Raw genomic sequence first — 20,806 nt, forward strand, 5'->3', positions numbered from 1 at the left:
CTGTTTGGTTTTGTCAAATGGCTTTCAAATGAAAACTTACATAGTGCAATGGACAAAACCTGAGAAAGAGAAAGAAAATGTTATTTTGAAAACATAAAAATAGTGGGCCTGTGAACCAAAGGATTGCGGTTCAATTCCGAATCAGGGCACATGCCTGGGTTGCAGGCCAGTTCCCACCAGGGGAACCACGAGAGGCAACCATACACTGATATTTCTCTCCCTAAGGCTTCCCCTCTAAAGATAAATAAATAAATAAATAAATAAATAGACAGACAGACAGATAGAAAAAAGAGAAAAATGTTAGTTAACGCAAGGGGATGTTAATTCACATGTTTGCTGAATATACATATACTTTTGAAGATAGCTTTGTAATGTTTTTTTCCTTCTAGTGTTTTTTTAAAACTTCATTAGTTATTTTTAGAGGGAAGGAGAAAGAGAGGGAGAGAAACACTGATAAGAAAGAAACATCAATAGGTTGCCTCTCACATGTGCCCCTACTGGGACCAAACCCACAACCCAAGCATGTGCCCTGATCCAGAGTCACTTTGTGGGACGACATCTAACCAACTGAGCCACACAGGTCAGAACCCTCTAGTGTTTTTTGGAATTAAGAGCGGAAACCAATAAATGGCACAATCTCCAGATGAGTAAAGTATAAAGTTCACAATTAAAATGGATGAAGAAGCAAAGAAATTTAAAAAAAAATTAAGTTCTATGAGTTCAGGTTGTAAGGTTTCTTAAGAGAGCTTCCCCATTTCAATAATAAAAAGCATTGTCATATGAAGGCAAACCTGCCTGCCACACTGTCCTCTGCCCCAGCCCTCTATGGGCTCCATGGAGTACCAATAGAGCAGCTCTGGGTGGGTGGCCTCCTCTAGAACAGAGGGAAGAAGGGGAGCCTACAGCCCTGGGGGGCTCACCTTTGTACTTTCTAATTCCACCCCCAGGTCAGAAAGCAGAGCTGGTGGAGGGAACCCCTCATCCCTCCCTTCCCTTCCCTCTTCTCCTCTTTTGAGGATTCCACGACAGAGAAAGGTGTGGGGTGGGGACTCCCATCCCTTCATTGAAGGCAAAGGCTGGCAGGGAGGCCTGAGGGAGAGAGAGGGTGCAGGACACCACCCTGAGGTCACAGCTAAGCCTGGAGGGCAGCTCTGGTTGCCCCTAACACTCTAGGAGACAGAAAGAAGGCAAAATCCCCAGCAAATGGTTGAGGGAGCTGTTTACAGAAGGGACATAAAAACTAGGTGGCCAGGGGAAGTCTCCTCAAAGTGGCTGGACTCCAGCTCTAGAGAGCAAGGCAGTGCTCAGCAGAGCTGGACAGAGATCTGCAGAGGCAAAGCTGGGATCGTGTGAGCTAGAGAAACAGGGCTGTGGAGGCAGAAGGTGGGCCCTAGGCAGACGCTTCTATACAGGTGGAGCTGGGAATCCATACATGCACTGACCAGCTGACCACATCATTCCCTCTTAAAGGGGGCTTTAGGAACCAAAGGAAACTTATCTGGTGCAGGCCAGGGGGGTTCATCCCAAGTAAACAGTGTCCTTACCTGAACACCCACCCTCTACCTCAGAGTAAAGGGGTAGAATAAAGAAGGTAATATGGGTGGGGTAAGGCCATATACCTTCCCTACGCCCTAAACTGCTGTCATAGCAGGTGTCTGTCAGACTAGGGGAATACCCAGAGCTCCTATGAAATACCCGTGGCCTGAGCCTGTGGACCACACACCACAAGCCACTTTTCCTCAAGCCACTGGGGCACTCAAGCTGCCCACTCCTCTCAAGGCCAGGCCTCAAGAGGCACCAATCTCAGCTTCCACAACCAGGGCTGGAGAAAGAAGAACAGCAGACAAGGCTGCCTTGTCCTGAAGCACACAGCATAGGGGCAAGGTGGAAAACTGTGTGTGCCCCCACTCCGTTCTTCTTCAGAGTCTGCTCTGCAATGGGTAGCTCACCTCAGAGCTATGACGTCCTGTGACCTAACTACTCAATATTATTATTATTTTTTAAAGCCTCACCTGAGAATATGTTTATTAATTTTTTTTAGAGAGAGAGGAAGGGAGAAGGGGAGAAAGAGATAAGAGAGAAACATCGATGTGAGAGAAAAACATTGCTCAGTTCCCTCCTGTGTGCACTTCAACTGGGAATGGAAGCCACACCCTTCCGGTGTATGGGACAATGCTCCAAACCACACGAGGCACCCAGCCAGGGCCTAATATTAGTTTTAATACCACAGACAAGGGGGTGGTGCATACTCTGTGTCAGAGGAACATAACAATCAACCACAGACAAGTCTACTAGCTTCCCTGGTCTCCGTGGGCAAGAAGCTTCCTTTCTAGTTTGTTGGAATATTCCCATTCCTAGTGGGAACAGAAGTGAGGAGTCATAAAGTAGGCATGGCCCAAGCTTACTGCTCCCCAGATAGAGGCTCGCATAGCAATTGGCAAGCGATGTTCCAATCCCAGTTCCTTGGCCAGCAGGGCATGCGGGCCACACAGTCAGGGTCAGAACCCAGATTCCTGCCTACCTGCCTTCCAGGGCTGCTTCCAAGGGTGTGTGTGGAGCCTCAGCTCAGCTGTGCCTGACTGCTTCATGCAAAACCCAGAGCCCAAGCAGCTAATGTCCTGAACTGAAATGAACTGAGCAGGGCCTGGGTGATCAGCAAGAGGAATTCAGCACCTTTGAGTTCTGTGGGTGGGTTATCTAAATGAGAAACAGTTGCCCTGGTAGCTTCAGGGCAGTAAAAAGAACTGGACCATGAGGTAAGCTAAGTGCCTGCAGTAAGAATAGCAGCGAACCCTGAACCCCCGTCACAGGCCAGACCAGGACATTTGGGTATCTAAGGGAAGGTGTGTCTTGGTGCCAGAATGTTTTGGTGTTTTTACCATAAAATGCCAGCTTGACATGGGGACTCTTTCATGCCTCTTTCTCATAAAACAAAGGCCAATGTCATCTCACTTCAATTCTGTCTTCATTGGTAGAACCACTAACAACATTAAATTTACACATGACCTGTCTTCCCTAGAAAACCCAGCCCCTGCCCTGGAGGAAAACCTCACCACGCATCCCAGGCCACAGCTGTACCTGTCGTCTGGTCCACCAGGACCCGGGAGTTGATGATTCGCCCAAACCGAGAGAACATGTCCTCCACATCCTTCTGGGTCATGTTCCTGGGGAGCCCGCTGATGTACAAGTTGGCATCTTTGATGACCTCTGAGCTCGGGCGAGCATATGACACCTTGAAGACAAAACCGCTTCCTGGGGTTAGGGCAGGGAAGTGGCCAAAACGCCAAGTGAGGGAGTTAAATTCCGGAGTGAGAAAAAGCCAGCCTATGGCAGGAGAGCACACAGACACCCGCCACCCCTGGGAGTGCCTGCTGGGCCAGGCAGTGAGGCAGTAGCTGGCAGCGTTTTCTTACCTGGCCCTGACGTCTCCGTGAGAACATTATTCCTATTTTACAAAAAAAGTGACTGAGGGCCCACATCTGGTTGATGGCAGGGCAGGGACCCAACCCTGTTATCCGTTCTCCTACCAAGGCCTTATGCTTCTCTGGATGATGAGCTAGGCTGAAAACAAGATGTGCCAGAGAAGAGCCCCTGGGGTGGGCAAGAGCTAGCTGGGTGCTGCTGAGAGTGGGACACGCACCTGCCCAGAGGCAAGCCAGGAGCCCAGGTGGGGCCCACCAGTGCAAGGGGAACCCCAACTTCCACACTCAAATCCTCAATATTACATGACTCTAGGCCTCTGTGTTTATGCTTTCCAAAAGTGAAGAAAGGCTAAGAGGAACTTTTGTAGTGGCTCAGATGAAATGGTGTGTGTGTGCACTAGAGGTGGTGAGGGAAGGCTCCAGGGGCTGATGGGAAGAAAAAGTCTTTGGTGCTTTTTCAAAGAAAAGGTCTTTGAAGAAAAAGCAACAGCTTTGTGGTCCCTGCAGGCCAGAAGGAGGGATGGATCCAAAGTCACACTCCTGCTGGGAAGGGGAAGCTGCGAGGAAGCCCTTCTGCCTGCAAAGGGGCGATCTGGGGAAATGGGACTCAGTAACACCCAACGGGGTCAGAACCAAGAGAGGAGGCTGGGAGATGGAAGGGAAGGAAACAGAACCGTGTGCTCCAGAAGTTAGGGACTGTGCAGAACTTTCTGAGAGTTACAAAACTGATGTGATTGATGAGTGGCTTAAGTCCATAACATAAAAGCAAACATGATCTCTTGGTGTCACTAGGCAGAGAGAGAGCACAGACAACAGGTGTCTGCCACAACAGAGCTCAGGCCTGCCAGGAAGGGCAGGAGTGTGCCAAGAACACATGCACACCTGGCTCTGTGAGGGCACAGAATTTGTCTGATTTGTTCACTGTCTGGTATGTAGTAGGTGCTCAATAAACATGTGCTAAGTGACTACTGCATGCAGTGGCTGTGATGGGGTAGAAAGGGGAATACTGCTGTGTCACTGCAGTGAGCCAGGAGTGGGCAGGGCAGAGGAACAGGGCTGCACAAGGATGGGAATGTTGCAGCTGGTTTGCAGCTGCAGGGCAGGCCTGAGCCAGAAAGGCCTGGGTAGCCCCAGAGGCTACCCCTGTGTGTGTGCCCTTCATGGGGACCCTCCCTTTACTGGTGGGGCTGGGGAAGCTATGAGCCACAATTGGAGGTCTTGGACAGTTACCACTTAACACACACCTGACATGCAAGGCCTCAATTGTGAGCAAACAGGGGGCTCCCCAGGGGCTTTGGAAATGCCAGGGTTCCAAGGTGCTGATGGCGTCCTTGACAGTAACAGTGAGACAACATGGGCTTGGTGTCAATGCCAGCCCAGGGCAGGAATGAATGGGGTGGTGCTGGCCACTCTTTACCTTAATGGTTTTGGACTGGAGCCGCAGGCCGTTCAGTGTATTCACTGCTCTTTCTGCATCCTTTGCAGTCACGTAGTTCACAAAGCCATAGCCCAGGCTGTGTCCTGTGGGAGAACACAGGCACACTGGTAAACCAACTGAGAACGTGAGTGAGAGGATAAACAGGTTGTGCCCTCCTGTGTCTGGCTGGGTTCAAAAGAGCAAGGCCAGAGGAAAGACACAGAAAAAAATACAGGGATGTTAAGAGCTAGGGCCTGCAGGAAGTGAGTCACAGTCTACATTAATGGTTTATTTGTTAATACATTTTTGGCAAACTTGTACATTTTAGGAAAAGAACAAATGTTACTTTTGTAATAAAAAGTTATTTAAAAAGAAACATTGTGCTACTGACTACATCATGGGGAACCAATCACCAAAGCAATGACAGTGACCAGCCCCATTGGTGATGGCCACTCTGTGGGTTTCCAAGGTGGCCTGGGTCTGGGAAGGGTAGGAGGGAGGTTACGAGTGGCAGACGGGCATTTCTCCACCACTTTCAGGCCCAGAGTGGGAAAAGCTCACTGGGCCCTGGTGCCACCCAGCCTCAGTTCCACTTACTTTCCCAACCCTGCACCTCAGTTGGGAGCAGAAGGAAAGGACAGCATGGAGGGTGGTGTAGCCCCACTGGGCCCTGCACTGCCCTCACAGCCCTGGCCAAGCTGGCAGGCTCCCCTCGGCAGTGGCCTCCCTGTGACAGCACTGTCAGCTGAAGTCTGGGGGAGTCATAGGGATGCAGAAACTGAAGTTCTCACCAAACAAATCCCAGGTTACAGGTAGCATGTCCCCATCCCTTCTTTGTGAAACTTTTAGAAGTGAGATTGACCCACTAAATACCCACAGGGGACTCAGCAAAGTCGGTGAGGGACTGTGGGTTCCCAGGATGTCAGACAGGAGCAAAGGCTGAGGGTCAGAGGTGGAAGGACCCTTCCACCTTTACACCTTCATTGCAGGGGAGGAGCAGGAGGCTCAGGGAACCACCAACATGACAACTGACCTGAGCACACGCCATGCTATAGGGCGGGCCCCCACTACACACAGGGCACTGCCCTGGGCAGAAATAGACCTGTGTCTAAGACCAAGACCCACCCCCACTGAGCTTTGCTCCATTTCTCCAGCTGGCAGAGAGTTATAATGAGCAGGTAAACAATACAACCAGGCCTTGAGCACAAAAAGGCTGAGCTCCTCATCGCAGCTATGTAGGCTAGCCCATAGTGCTGGGGGAACCAACCCAGTGGACAGCCTAACTCGGTTTTGCCATTTAAAATAAAAACAACATTTTTTTTTAGATTTAAAGAAAAATTACAAAGATAATACAGGGAGTTCCCATATACCCCATGCCCAGTTTCCCATTAGTGACAAGTCATCCTAGAATGGATGGAATACTTGTTATAAGTAATGAACCAGCAGAAATACATTACTATTAATTGCAGTCCACACTTGATTTCCATTGCCTTAGTTTCCCCCTAATGTTTTTTTCTGTCCCAGGATGCCATCCCAGATCCCATGTAATATTTGGCCCTCATGTCTCCTCAGGCTCCTCCTGGGTGGGACAGTTTCTCAGACCTCCCTTGCTTGTGATGACCTCAACAGTTCTGAGGGCTGCTCAGGGATGCTGTGGAATTGCCCTCAACCTGGATTTGTCATGTTTTTTCGAATGGTGAGTTTGGGGTGGTGGGTTTTGAGAGGGAAAACAGAGTGCAGTGCCCTTCTCACCACATCACATCAGGGGTGCAGGCTGTCTGAGTGACTTAAGACAATGTTGACCGTGATCCCCTGGCTGAGGCAGGTAGTTTGGCAAGTTTCTTCTCCATTGTAAGGTCACCCCTGCCCCCATACTGTAAGCTTTGGAAGGAAGTCACTGTGTAGCCCACACTCAGGAAGTGCTTTGCGGAATTCCCCTTTCCCTCCTTCAAGGAGGAGCAGCTATAAATTATTTGCATGGCCATTTTCTATTTTTAAAGAAACAAAAACAAAACCTGACCCTCCAGAACCATATTTTCAAAACCCCAAGTATCTCAAAGACTCAGCTCCTGAGCCCCAGAAAGTGAGGACCCTGGAGAGCAGGTCTATGGGGCTCCAGCCTATCCAGCAGGAGAGCCATCCTTGCAGCTCAGAAAGCTACAGCTGGCTCAAGGTCAGGGACTTAGGGTCCTTGCAAACAGTCCAGACCACAAATGTAAGAGCTGAGAAGGCAGAAGTCTGTGGTATGAATTCCCAACCAAACTTCAGCCTGGCTGGGAGCTTTACTCCCAAATGCCAGCTCTTCAAATCCAATGTGACTGCCTGTTACCACGGCCAAACCAAGAAGCCTGTCCTCTCTGGACCAGCCCTGGACAGGCCCATTTGCCTCTCTGATCAGCACCACCTGCACATGGGTCTCTTTGTCTTTCTGCTCTTCCAACAAGGTCAACCCCACCCTGGAGCACCTGCCTTCTTCCTACTACTGCCTCAGGTGGCCTAAGCACTGCTGGGGAAAACAGGCACAAAGAAGGCTTACCCAGGCTCTGTTCCTGTGTCTTCAGCTGTGGCTGGCTCCTCTTAGCATATAAACATGGCCCTGGCTGGCTCCCCAAGGTGGTCAATGCTGACTGCCAGCACCTTCAGCAAATTCATCCATGATACCTGCGTACTGCCCCATGGACAGTTTCAGGACAGTTTCCTGAGCTCTCAGCTTGAGGCACTAGCTCCCCTATGATGTGACAATGGTGCCAGGTTTTCCTTCTCCCCGGCTGTCCTTCTTTAGGTTTGTTCTCTGCCCATTTCATAGAGATGGTCCCCAAGCTCCTGCCTATAGTTTTTATCTTCATCAGAGTATTCCTGGGTGACCTCTCTGACTATCTGTATGCCTGTTTCTGCCAATGTTACCTAGGAAGGCACATACCCTCCAACGGCCACTGCCTGCCTTCCCCAGTCCTGCCTCCATTCCAGTTCTCCCCAACAAGTCCACCCATATTAACCAAGCACCGAGTAGGTGTCATAGCCAAGGCCAAGCTGGCTGGGGTGGAGGGATAGTTTGATGATGATCATAAAGGAGGAGTTTGTACCTTAGTAAAACGCACATCCCAGTAGGCAAGGAGGACAACAAACTAGCAAGGAGGAAGAAGTAAAGCTACCACACAGGCGCTATGGGGAGAGTCTTTCTGTGGTGAGAGGCTGACAGGATGGGTCCTCGGTAAACAGGGTGGCTAGAAGCACCCTTAGAGAAGGTGATAACTGAAGTAATACCTTTGGATGGCAAGCATTCCAGACTGAAGAGCAAATGCCAAGTCTATGAGGTGAAGATGATGGGTGTGTTCCAGGAAATGGGAGAATGGGCCAGAGGTGGCTGCTGGTGGACAGCAGATAGTGAGTCACAGCAGGCAGGGCCCAGTGGAAAGTCTATTAGCTTAGGAAGGTTTGAGATGAGGGTGGTGGGCACCAGAGAGGGGGCAGTGGGAAGAAGGCCCATGGAGACTTGCAGATGGGCTGATGCAGGAGGGAACTCGGGGGGGGGGGGGGGGGGGGGATGCCTAACATGCCAGGGAGCAACTCTTCTGCCAGCACTCCTGGACTGAGCTGAGCCTTCTGGGGCCAGGTGGGGAGGGACCTCTGCATACACCTATCCCCAGGGCTGGCTCTGTCCCTTCAATCTGTTCTACCTTCTCTGGTGGGCAGCTGTGTGCAGCAGGAGGAAAGGAGGAGGGGGGAACAAAGAGGAGCCCATGGTTTTCACCTAATTGACAAGGCTGTAGACCAGAGTGCTTAACAGTGCTGAGCACCCACTTCTACCCTTTCCTTTACCATAAACCAATTACTTTCATCTTTGGCAGACCATCATAATCACCAGGGAAGCTTCTAAAAAGTGACCACTGCCAGGCAACATCCCAGACCAATGAAATTGAAATGGGGTGGAGTGGAGCAGGGGTGTGGGTGGCTTCGCTAGCTCTGAAAGCTCCCTAGGATCCCAACATGCCCAGGTGACGGCTGGTGCTGGACGTGCAGGTGGGGAGGCCCAGAGAGCAGAGTTCCCCATGGTTATACAGGGGAGTCCCGGGTGCCTCCAAGTTACTGTTTTTCTAATAGGGTCCACCAACCATGCAAGCAGTAACTCAGCTTCCTAGGGACTGGACATCAGGACAGAGAGCAGGGCAGGGCTACATAGTGACTGTGGATGGAAGAGGCAACACCAAATGCATGTCTCCAATGTGGGGGCTGCAGCCTGACTGGCCAGAAATATTCTGAATCTTGAGGCCACCACACGAAACATTCTCAGCATCCTGGCCATCACTCTGCCCCTCATTCCTCCTGTCACCAGGGCTTGGCCCATGGTTGCCAGTGAATAAGTATTTGCTGGGGGAACAAATCCCTATGCTGATATGCATGCTCCTCCAATTCCCAGACCCTTCCATTTATTCATTCCTTCAACAGACTGTGGCTACTTCCAGGGCCATAGAGATGAAATAGGGCCCCTAATTCAAGAATTATATGGACCTAATAGATAAGAAATTTCCAACTTCTGTGCAGTGTGCAAACCTATGTAGTAGGTCTGCCCAGTTGCTATGGGAACGCAAAGAGAAGCATCTAAAGCTGACAGGTGGAGCCAGGGAAGGCATCCTAAAGGAAATGGGACTCTAAACCAAGAAGTTTTAAAGCAGGCGAGTGAGAGTGACATGTGGACTGTCAAGAGATAGCTTTGCTGCAGTGAGGCTGGTCTGAAGGGAACACAGGTGGCCAGTCAAGAGGCAAGAGCACTAATGCAGGCAGAGGGCAATGTGTTTTCATCTAGGGTGAAGACAGGGGAGATGGAAGAAAAGAGATAGAAACATCCAGAAGGACAAATACCAGGGATACCTTTCAAAGGGCACACTTAGATTACTGACCAGAGCCACTGAGTGAATAGTGACGCCATCCGTTAAGATGGAGACCCTGGGAAACAAGCAGTCGGCTTGTGGGAAAGTCAAGGTCAGTTTGGAAAAGTGAATTTGAAGTTCAGGGGTCTGAAGCTTGGAGAGAGAGGTGGAAAACTAAAGGGGGAGCTAAGCTTTGGGGTACATTTGTTCACTATAGCCTAGGCTTCAGAAGAAGAGGTCTGGGAGTAACCCTGAGGACCACTGAAGTGAACAACTAGGAAGGGTCTGTGATAGAGGCAGAGTGAGGCCTCTGGGTCAGGCGAAAGCCAGGGTAAGAGGTTCACAGAAGCCAAAGAAAGAGGCTTCTAAGGAAGAGGAGATAGTTAATTTGCTGGCTCTGTGAAGAGGAGGAGGAAGAGGAGAAATAGGAGGAGGAGAAAAAGGAGGAGGAGGAGAACAGCCGAAGCAACAGTTTTCAATCATGAGTGATTCTGCCCCCTAGGAAATCTTGGCAATGACTGGGCACAGCTTTTGGTTGTCACAACTCAGAAAGTGTCACTGGCATCTAGTGGGTGAAGATCAGTGATGCTATTCAACATTCTGCAATGCACAGGATGGCCTCTCACAGGAATTATCCAGTCCTAAATATCAATAGTGCTCAAGCTGAGAAAAACTGAGCTACAGGAAGCTGGAAAATCTCACCAAGTTTTTTTTTAAAAGAGCCCTGACTGGTGTGACTCAGTGGGTTGGGCATCATCCTACACACCAAAAGGTTACCGGTTCAATTCCTGGTCAGGAACGTGCCTGGGTCACCAGCCAGATCCCCAGTTGCAAGAGGCAAACAATTGATGTTTCTCTCCCTCTCTTTCTCCCTTCCTTTCCTTCTCTTTAAAAATAAATAAATAAACATCTTTAAAAAAAGATTTTTTTAGCCCTGGCTGGTGTAGCTCAGTGGATAGAGCACAGGCCTGAGAATCAAAGGATCGTGGTTCGATTCCCAGTCAGGGCACATGCCTGGGTTGCAGGCCAGCAGGGGATGCACGAGAGGCAACCATACATTGATGTTTCTCTCCCTCTCTCCTTCCCTTCCCCTCTAAAGATAAATAAATAAAATCTTAAAAAGAAAAAAAAAGAATTGGAAGGGTTCTTAAAAGACTTAACTTCCAAGGCCCCTCTGATAAAACAATCCCCTACAGGGGGTCAGCCAGCCTCTCTGCCAGTTGTCCCAGGGATGTGCCTTGTCCCATCTGTGGCAAATGCTGGGAGTTGACAAGGAGTACAGGGGGTTCGATATCTTTCTCTGCATGTAAGTTTGAATGAGAGTATTATATTTCCATAATAAAAATACTGTTTTACTTTTAAATTAGTTTCACTGTAGGGAATCATAGTCCCACAACCTAGGTGGCAGCCAGAGCCCTCTTGGCAGGACTGTTCATTCCTTAGCTCACCACAGCAGAGAAGAGGAAGAGGAGGCAGAAAGGGAGGGAGGAGGAGGTGGGCAAGAGAGTAAGGCAGCAGGGAGGGACAGGGCTTCCTCAAACAGTATTTCTCTCTGGGGAGAAAAGAACCACAATACTTGGTCTTTCCATGTTCTTCTCAAGATTCCTTGAAACTGGGCAGTCAGAATGAGAGCCCTTTCAGGTGCTAGGCCTTCCACAAACCCTTATGAGGGAGGCAGCATCAGGAGGTAGGCAGTACCACCTCCACACTATGGATGGGGGCACTGAGACTTAGTGGTCACACTACATGGAAAGAGGGGCTTTCAGTATGCCTACCAAGCCCACACATGCTCATCCCCAGCCTGCTGAGCCACGGCCCTACTTCCACCCCCACAAAGTGTTAAGCTCAGTGTGTTTCAGATGTTCAAATTGATGGAATGACAGCAAACAGAGGAGGTGACCTGAACCTAATGAGGGGCCATCCATGAGGGAATTCAGCCCTCTGCAGTGGGCCTGACCAGGTGTAGGAGCCTGGGAAGACAGAGATGGGCCTGCCTGGCCCATCCACAGCGGGGACCACACCAGGCCTAACTGTCCTTCCTTAGTCCCTTACAGGTCTCAGAGCAGACTCAGTTTCTGGTGTCCCCTCATTTCCTCATTTTTCTGCATGCTCCCCCCTGCCCCCCTGCATCTTATTTTGGACATGCTCTCTGTCTGATGTTGACTTTTTCCTCTTTGGGGAACCTACATTCAATCTTACACAACGGCAGTAGCAAAGTATAGAGTCTGAGATAAAAATGAATCTTTGCAAGCCTTAGTGTAAGACTGCAGCTCTTTTATGCTGAGCAACACTGCAGAGTCACAGGTCAAAAAGACAGCGCTTAGCAGGACAGGCACAAGCACCTCTTTTACAAAAACATCTTGGCTTCTTTACCTGCAACTTTATCCCGAATAAGTTTTGCAGATTCAACTTCGCCAATACTGCTGAACAGACTTCGCAACTCATCCTGGGTCATGTTCTGAGGGAGGTAGTTGACGATTAAATTTGTTCTCCCAATGTCATCCCTGCAGTCTTCAGCCATGTGGTCTTCATAACCATTAGACATTGTATTTTTAAAAAATCTGCAGGAAAAGAAAGTCAAGTAAATTCCTAATTCTCACAGTGCAGAATGTGAGACAAAACTAATGACTGCATTAGCACTTGGCTTTCTCTTTAGCATTGCTTCAACCTAAGTCCACACAAAAACCTGCACATGGATGTTTACCACAGCTTCAGTTTATAACTGCCCCCAAACTAGGAGCAACTATGATGTCCTTAAGTAGGTGAATTTGAGAAACAAACACACAATCAAGGGAGTATTATTCAAGAATAAAAAAAAATGAGCTATCGCCCTGGCTGGTGTAGCTCAGTGGATTGAGAGCGGGCCTACAAGCCAAACAACCGCAGTTCGATTCCCACTCAGGGCACATGCCTGGGTTGCAGGCCAGTTCCCATCAGGGGACCCACGAGAGGCAACCTTACACTGATATTTCTCTCCCTCTCTCCTTCCCTTCCCCTCTAAAGATAAAAAAATAAATAAATAAATAAAAAAAAGAAATGAGCTATCAAGTCACAGAGACATGGAGAAACCTTAAATGCTGTTAATATTGTTAAATTAAAAAAAAAAACCAGCTTGAAAGACTTTATACTATATGGTCCCAACTATATGACACTGTGGAAAAGACAAAACGGTGGAGACAGTGAAAGGATGAGTAGTTGCTGGGAGTTGAGGAGGGGTGGGGGAGGAATACACAGGCAAAACACAGGATTTTTAAGGCAGTGAAGCTATTCTGTGTAGATATATGTCTTTCTACATTTGTCCAAAACCATGGAATGTAAAACACCAAGAGTGAACCCTAAAGCCACTGCAGGCTTCAGCTAATATGTATCAGTATTGGTTCATCAATTACAACAAAATACCACACTAATGTAAGATGTTAATAAGGGAAACTTTGTGTTGGAGGAGAGGTATATAGATACTCATTCTGTACTTTCTCTGGAATATTTCTGTAAAACTACTCTAAAAAATAAAGTATATCACCCTGGTCAGCATGGCTCAGTTGGTTGGGCATCATCCTGCAAAGTGAAATGTTGCTGGTTCAATTCCCAGTCAAGGTACATGCGTGGGCTGTGGGCCTGGTCCCCACTTGGGGCATGTGAGAGGCAACTGATGGATGTTTCTCACTCACACTGGTGTCTCTCTCCTTCTCTTTCTCTCTCCTTCCCCTCTCCAAAAATAAATCCTAAACAAAAATAAAGGTTATTAAAACAAAACAACTCCAAGTTCAACCATTTCCACTTATTAAAGAGGGCTTCAAAGAACTATACAAATAACTTTAGCACCATCATTCAAACTCCAGTGAAAAGTGTTTGGGTTGTCTTTCTGGAGGAGTCCAAAGATTTCTGATTGCTTTTTCTCATCTTCATATTCATCACTATTGATGAATGAAGATGGACACTGAAGAGTTTGCAGTATCCAACCTGGATACCTTGTCTGTCCTCTAGCAGCCAGCCAGGCAGGCAGGCAGGCAATGGCCCTTTATATCTCTTTCTTCCAAAACCCATTGAGATTAAGCCAAGAAGGAGGTTAGGATTTCTCTAGCAGTTAGAGAAAGTTGGTCTTGAGAGATTGCAGGTTTTGGAAGCCTTTAGCCACCTGCAGAAGTCTCTACTTTCAGTGACAAACATCAGAAACAGCTTTGGAGCAGAGTCCCTATCTGTGCAGCTGAGGGCGCCAACACCTCTCTGAGAGCTCAACTCACACTGGGCTTGATCACAAACACTGCTGTGAGCTCCTAATCTGATCTGTCCCACATCCCTGCCTCTAAATACACAGGCACTCAGCACTCTCATCCTCCACTCCCAGCCTGAAACACATCATCGAGAAAAGACCTCACTGCCCACTAGCCTGGAAGTCCTGGATAGATACAGCCCACCCCTTTCTCCAGATCCTAATGTCCAGCACTGCTTTTCTGCTTTCAAGAGCATTTAGCCTTCTTTTAAAATAGCCTTGCCACCTGGCTGGTGTAGCTCAGTGGATTGAGCACAGGCTGCAAACCAAAGGGTAGCTGGTTCGATTTCCAGTCAGGGCATAGGCCTGGGTTGTGGGCCAGGTCCCCAGGGGGGGCACTTGAGAGGCAACCACACATTGATGCTTCTCTCTCTCTTTCTCCCTCCTTTCCCCTCTCTCTAAAAATAAATAAATAAAATCTTTAAAAAATAGCCTTGCAAGTAGTTACATAAAAACCCAGACACATCTGCTCAGGGGTTTTCCCCCTACCTCCTGAATCAACACTGAGAGAGGAATTGGGTATGGTTTCCTGTCTCAAATTTGCTTTAGGCTGTATACCACATGCAACACTAGTCCAATCTCCCAGCATTACTTTTACTTATTTGCAAATGCTTTGTTCTCCGCTCTTTATAAAATAGGTTAGCATCAAAAGCCATAAAAAAAGGACATTGGGCCTGGCTGGTGTAGCTCAGTGGACTGAGCACGGGCCTGCGAACCAGACAATCACGGTTCGATTCCCAGTCAGGGCACATGCCTGGGTTGCAGGCAGGTCCCCTGCAGGCCAGTTCCCTGCAGGGGATGCACTAGAGGCAACCATACATTGATGTTTCTCTCCCTCTCTCCTTCCCCTCTAAAGATAAATAAATAAAAAAGATTAAAAAAAAAGGACATTGGAAAGTTAGACTTCATAAGGTTAAAAACTTCTGTATGGCAAAAGGCATCAGAGAGACAAGCAGCAGACTGGCAGAAGATACAGTTGACGTTAACACAGGGCTGAAAGTTTGCAGGCTTTGGAATGTCTCAGTAGACCCATGTAGTTCAAACTTGTGCTGTTCACGGGTCAACTATATTCTTATAGGTGGATTTCCAACTGCACAAGAGATCAGCACCCCTGATGCCCACGTTGTTCAAGGGTCAAACTGCTACCTATTACAGTACTTAGATTAGTGGTTCTCACCCTAGGTGATTCTGTCCCCAGGGAACACTGGGCAGTGAATCATGACTGGAGGGGCAGGGGCAGTGTAGGGTGTGCTTGTGCGTGTCTGTACCACTGGTGTAATGGGTATAGGCCAGGGATGCTTGTACACATTCCACAAGACACAGGACAGCCCCTACCACCAAGAACTATCCAACTTCAAAATGTCAATACTGCCAAGGTTAAGAAAACTCCATTCAGAGCACCTACAAATTAATAAGAAAAAAAGGACATATCACTAACAAAGAAGTGGGCAAAGGAATGAGCTGGGGAAACCATGGAAAGAAGCTCAAGTTCATGAATAATGAAGGAAATGTGAAATGAAAAGAGATGCTACTTTCTGCCTGTCAAATGGAATACATCCAATATAAAGATAAAGGGGAAATACCCTTATACATCAGTGACACAAGTGGACATGGTACCATCTTTTTAAAGGATAATTTGGTAGTGTCAAGATTTTTTATGTGAATGCTACTGTAGGAATCTATTCTACAGAAATAAACACACATGTTCAGGAAACATGCAAGAAACACACAAGCCCCTGGTTGGTAAAAGTGAAATACTGACTATAAGCTATATATGCATTAATGACGAATGGTTAGATAAATACCAATTTTCAGTAGAAAGCATGGGACATTAATAGGTTTAATCATGAAAAACCCCACAAACCTGTTACTCTATCTATGGTCAGAAGACTTTGAGATCGTTAGCTCAAAAGCAAACAAAAACATCTGCTGAAGCCTGAACCAAAGTGCAAGGGTAAACTCTGAGAAATTAAAATGTACTTTGCTCCAAATGCAATTCTAGCCTTTTTTCTTCTTTCCTCTTTTAGAATATATTTTACTGATTATGCTTTTACAGTTGTCCCATTTCCCACCCCCTTTATTTCCCTCCACCTGCACAACCCCACCAACCCACATTCCCTACCTTTAGTTCATGTCCATGGGTCTTACATGTGAGTTCTGTGGCTGCTACATTTCCTGTACCATTCTTAACCTCCCCATCTATTTTGAACCTACCATTTACGCTCCTTATTCTACCTTTTCTTCCTCTCTCCCCCTCTCACTCCCCTATAACCCTCCCTGTGATCTCCATTTATGTGATTTCTGCTCCTGTTCCAGTTGTTTGCTTAGTTTGTTTTTGTTTTAGGTGCAGTTGTTAATAACTGTGAGTTTGTTGTCCTTTCACTGTTCATATTTTTAATCTTCTTTTTCTTAGATAAGTCCCTTTAACATTTCATATAAGGGCTTGGTGATGATGAACTCCTTTAACTTGACCTAATCTTGGAGCACTTTGTCCACCCTTCCATCCTAAATGATAGCTTTGCTGAATAAAGTAACCTTGGTTGTAGGTCCTTGCCTTTCATGACTTGGAATACTTCTTTCGAGCCCCTTTCGTGCCTGCAACGTCTCTTTTGAGAAATCTGCTGACAGTCTTATGGGAACTCCTTTGTAAGTAACTGTCTCCTTTTCTCTTGCTGCTTCTAAGATTCTCTCCCTATCTTTAATCTTGGGTAATGTAATTATGATGTGCCTTGGTGTGTTCCCCCTTGGGTCCACCTTCTTTGGGACTCTCAGAGCTTCCTGGACTTCCTGGAAGTCTATTTTCTTTACCAGAATGGGTAAGTCCTCCTTCATTATTTGTTCAAGTAAGTTTTCAAATTCTTCCTCTTTTCCTTCTGGACCCCTATGATTCAGATGTTGGAATATTTAAAGATGTCCTGGAGGTTCCTAAGCCTCTCCTCATTTTTTTTTAATTCCTGTTCCTTCCTTCTTTTCTGCTTGGTTGTTTCTTTCTTCCTTCTGGTCTACTCCATTGATTTGAGTCCCAGTTTCCTTCCTGTTACTGTTGGTTCCCTGTACATTTTCCCTTATTTCACTTAGTGTACCCTTCATTTGTTCATCTAATTTGTGACCAAATCCAACCAATTATGCCAAAATCCTGATTACCAGCAGTTTGAACTATGCATCTCATAGGCTGGTTATCTCTTTATCACTTAGTTGTATTTTTTCTAGAGCTTTGATCTGTTCTTTACTTTGGGCCTTTTTTTTTTTTTTTGTCTCGCGCACCTGTCATGTAGTAAGAGATGGAGCTTTAGGTGTTCACCAGGGTGGGGCAACCCACGTGGCTGTGTTGTGATGCTGTATGTGGGGGAGGGGTCCGAGAGGGAACAACAGCACTTGCTCCTCTTGCTGATGGTTTCAGTTACTTCCCCCACTACCCCCAAGCAAATTGAGCCCTTCTGGTGCTGATTCCCAGGTGGGTGGGTTTGTATAAATTCTAGAACCCTTCAGGTCTCTCCAACAAACTCTCCTGTAAGGCTGGGAGTTTCTCTTGTTGCCGCCTGAACCCCCACTGGTATTTTTAGTCAGAGGCTTTGAGGCTTTATTTCCCAGTGCTGGAGCCCTGGGTCGCAAGGTCTGTCTCGCTCCCCAGTTGCTCCTCACAGTTTATCTGCATGCAAATATGGGATACCCACTCCACTAGCCACTGCCTCGCTGGTCCTCCAACTGCCACCTTGCAGGCCAGATGCAGCCTTGCCTGCCCCACTCCACAATCTGCTGCCTTGCTGAGTTCACCACCCACTGCCTTGCCACGTTTCCTCTCTGCCCAGCTGCCTGGCTCCACCCCTCCTACCGGTCTGTATGAATGTGCCTTCTTTAACTCCTTGGTTGTCAGATCTCCATACAGTTCGATTTCCTGTCAGTTCTGGTTGTTTTTTGTTTTTAAATTGTTGTTGTACTTATTTTCGTTGTGTGAGGAAGCACAGTGTGTCTACCTATGCCTCCATCTTGGCCGGAAGTTCCCTCTTTTTTTCTTTATGCCTCACTCTCTTCATCCTTGTTCAGAGTTAGAAGTCTGCTCTTCTGCCTTCTCCCTCACCCTCTTTCATGGATGCACAGTAATTACTCCTTTCTCATTATCCGGAGATGGGCAGTGTGTTTCCAATGTCTGGTGAAGAGTTACCTCTCTAAAACAGTGGCTGGTAAACCATGGCCTGGGGGCCAAATGTGACTCATTGCCTGTTTTTATAAATAAAGTTTTATTGGCAAACAACAACTCTCATTTGTTTATGTATTGTCTGTGGCTCTTTTTGCCCTATAGCTACAGAGTCAAGTAGTAGTGGACCACATGGCCCACAAAGCTGAAAATATTTACTATCTGGCTCTTTATAGAAAAACTGTGCCACCCAATGTTCTAAAATGTAAAAACAGGAAATTTCTAGGGGAAAATATATGACCTTGGGTGAGGCAAAGACTTCTTAAACACTGCACCAAAAACTCAATCAATTTAAAAGAAACTGATAAACTGAATATGATCAAAATTAAAATTTTTTGCTCTGTAAAATGACACTGCTAGGAAAATTACAATCCATAGGCTGGAAGAAAATATTTGCAAATCACCTCTCTGCAAAAGTACTTGAATCCAGAACATAATTGAAAAAAATTCTCTCTCAACTTAATAAGAAAACAGCCCAATTTTTAAAATGGCAAAAGATGTGAACAAATGCTGCAACAAAGAAGATAAATGGGTGGTAAATAAATACATGAAAAAATGCTCAACATTACTGCTTATTAGGGAAATGCAAATCAAAACCACATTGAGCCCTGGCTGTTGTAGCTCAGTGGATTGAGCACGGGCCTGTGGAGTAAGAGGTCGCTGGTTCAATTCCCGGTCAGGGCACATGCCTGGGTTGCAGGCCAGGCCCCCAGTGGGGGACGTATGAGAGGCGACCACACATTAATGTTTCTCTCCCACTCTTTCTCCTTCCCTTCCCCTCTCTGTAAAAATACATAAATAAATAAATATTAAAAAAACAAAACATTGAGATAGGTGAGACCACTCTCCATCTCGAATGAGAAACAAGATACCACTAGCCATTTATAAAGGCTACAACAAAACAAAGCAAGCCACATCTGAAATTAATATAATTTTGTATGTCAACTATAATAAAACACGCACACACATAAGCAAGCAAACCAACAACAAACAGACAGTTTCAAGTTCTGGTGAGGATGTGGAGAAACTAGCTCATACATTGCCAGTGGAAAGGTAAAAATGTTAGTCACTCTGGAAAGCAGACTGGCAGTTTCTTATAGTTAAATGTACACTTAACATATGAGCCAACCCTATTCCTAGTCTCCATAAAAGAGAAATGAAAGCCAAGTTCATATAAAAACCTATACACAAATGTATACAGCAGCCTTATCCACAATCACCCAAAGCTGGAACCCAAATGTCCTTCAAGCTTAGTGGATAAACTATAGCACACCATACAATGGCCTACTACTCAGCAACAAGAAGGTATTACTGATTCACGCAACTTGTATGCATCTCGAAAACATTTTGCTGAGTGAAAAAAACTAGACCCTGCATGATTCTATTCTGGAAAAGGCAAAACCAGACGGCCAGAACAGTGGCTGCCAGGGGCAGGAAGCAGGGGAGCACCGAGGAAATATATTTTGCCATGTATCATATGCACCCATGTTTTGGCCCAAACTTTCAGAAAAAAATTTTTTTGGTTTAATTTTTTAATATGATTTAAAAAGTTAAACAAAACCAATGATCATATTCTAGAGTATTATTTTGCATATGGATGTCTCTATTGCTTTCTAGAGTTATAATTTTATTTATTTTTTAAAAGACTATTTATTCTTTAAATAAAATTTATTTAAAAAATAAATGAGGGGAAGGGAGGAAAAAAGAGAAGGAGAGAAACATCCATGTGTGGTTGCCCCTTGCACACCCACCACTGGGGACCCAGCTGCAACCCAGCCATATGCCGTTAGACTGGGAATCGAACTGGTAACCCTTCGATTCACAGGCTGGCACTCAACCACTGAGCCACACCAGCCAGGGCTAGAGTCACATTATTAATACATAAGCCTAAATAAAAGAATTAAAAACATAATGCACATCCCAATTTCCCCTAAAAAAATTTGGGCAAAAAAGTGCACATTGTATATGGCAAAATATGGAAGTCTTTTCGATCCATGGCTGGGAATCCACGTATGTGAAGGACCTGCTTTAGTTACAGGAGATTTGACCATGCGAGTGCTTGGAACCTCTGACCCTGTCACTGTTCAAGGGTCAATTGTATTTTTGTTTCTTGGGTGATGAAACTTTCCAAGATCTTGATCATGGTGGTAGTCACTTGACTCTGCTTTTGTCAAAACTAAAAGAACTCTACACCAAAGAGAGTGAATTAAAAAATAAATTTTCAGCCCTGGCTGGTGTAGCTCAGGGGATTGAGCGCAGGCCTGCGAACCACACGACTGCGGTTCGATTCCCAGTCAGGGCACATGCCTGGGTTGCAGGCTGGTTCCCTGCAGGCCAGTTCCCAGCAGGGGATACACAAAAGGCAACCATACATTGATATTTCTCTCCCTCTCTCCTTCTCCCCTTCCCCTCTAAAGATAAATAAATAAAATCTTTAAAAAAATAAATTTTCAAAGGTTTACAAAGTTTATCTTCTGCTTTGCAGCCCTGCTGCCCAGAATGCTGGCTCCTCCTGATGCCTGGTCGGGGCTGAGCAGTGCCCCACCCCCTCAGGCCCAGTTCTTAGTCAGCTGGTAACAAGGGAGAAACCAACACCAGCAGAGCAGAGTTTCTTGGCACTTTGTGGCCATTGCA

The 20,806-nt window shown here is 46.7% G+C and overlaps 1 protein-coding gene across 3 annotated transcripts in view; it reads right to left on the reverse strand.

Moving 5' to 3' along the window:
- The window catches only part of ELAVL1 (ELAV like RNA binding protein 1), a 47,341-nt gene that overhangs the window by 18,923 nt on the left and 7,612 nt on the right, over nt 1–20,806 (reverse strand). For all 3 annotated transcript variants that reach the window (XM_037158914.2, XM_037158911.2, XM_053670900.1), the window contains 3 exons: nt 12,081–12,268; nt 4,840–4,943; nt 3,079–3,232 (listed from right to left, as the gene is read on the reverse strand). In XM_037158914.2, coding sequence (XP_037014809.1) covers nt 3,079–3,232; nt 4,840–4,943; nt 12,081–12,252 — 430 coding nt within the window. In that variant the 5' untranslated portion in view covers nt 12,253–12,268. The remainder of the gene's footprint in view (nt 1–3,078; nt 3,233–4,839; nt 4,944–12,080; nt 12,269–20,806) is intronic.

The sequence above is a fragment of the Artibeus jamaicensis genome, unplaced genomic scaffold, assembly GCF_021234435.1.
Source record: "Artibeus jamaicensis isolate MK-2021 breed Jamaican fruit bat unplaced genomic scaffold, CSHL_Jam_final contig_648, whole genome shotgun sequence".
NCBI classification, from domain to species: Eukaryota; Metazoa; Chordata; class Mammalia; order Chiroptera; family Phyllostomidae; genus Artibeus; species Artibeus jamaicensis.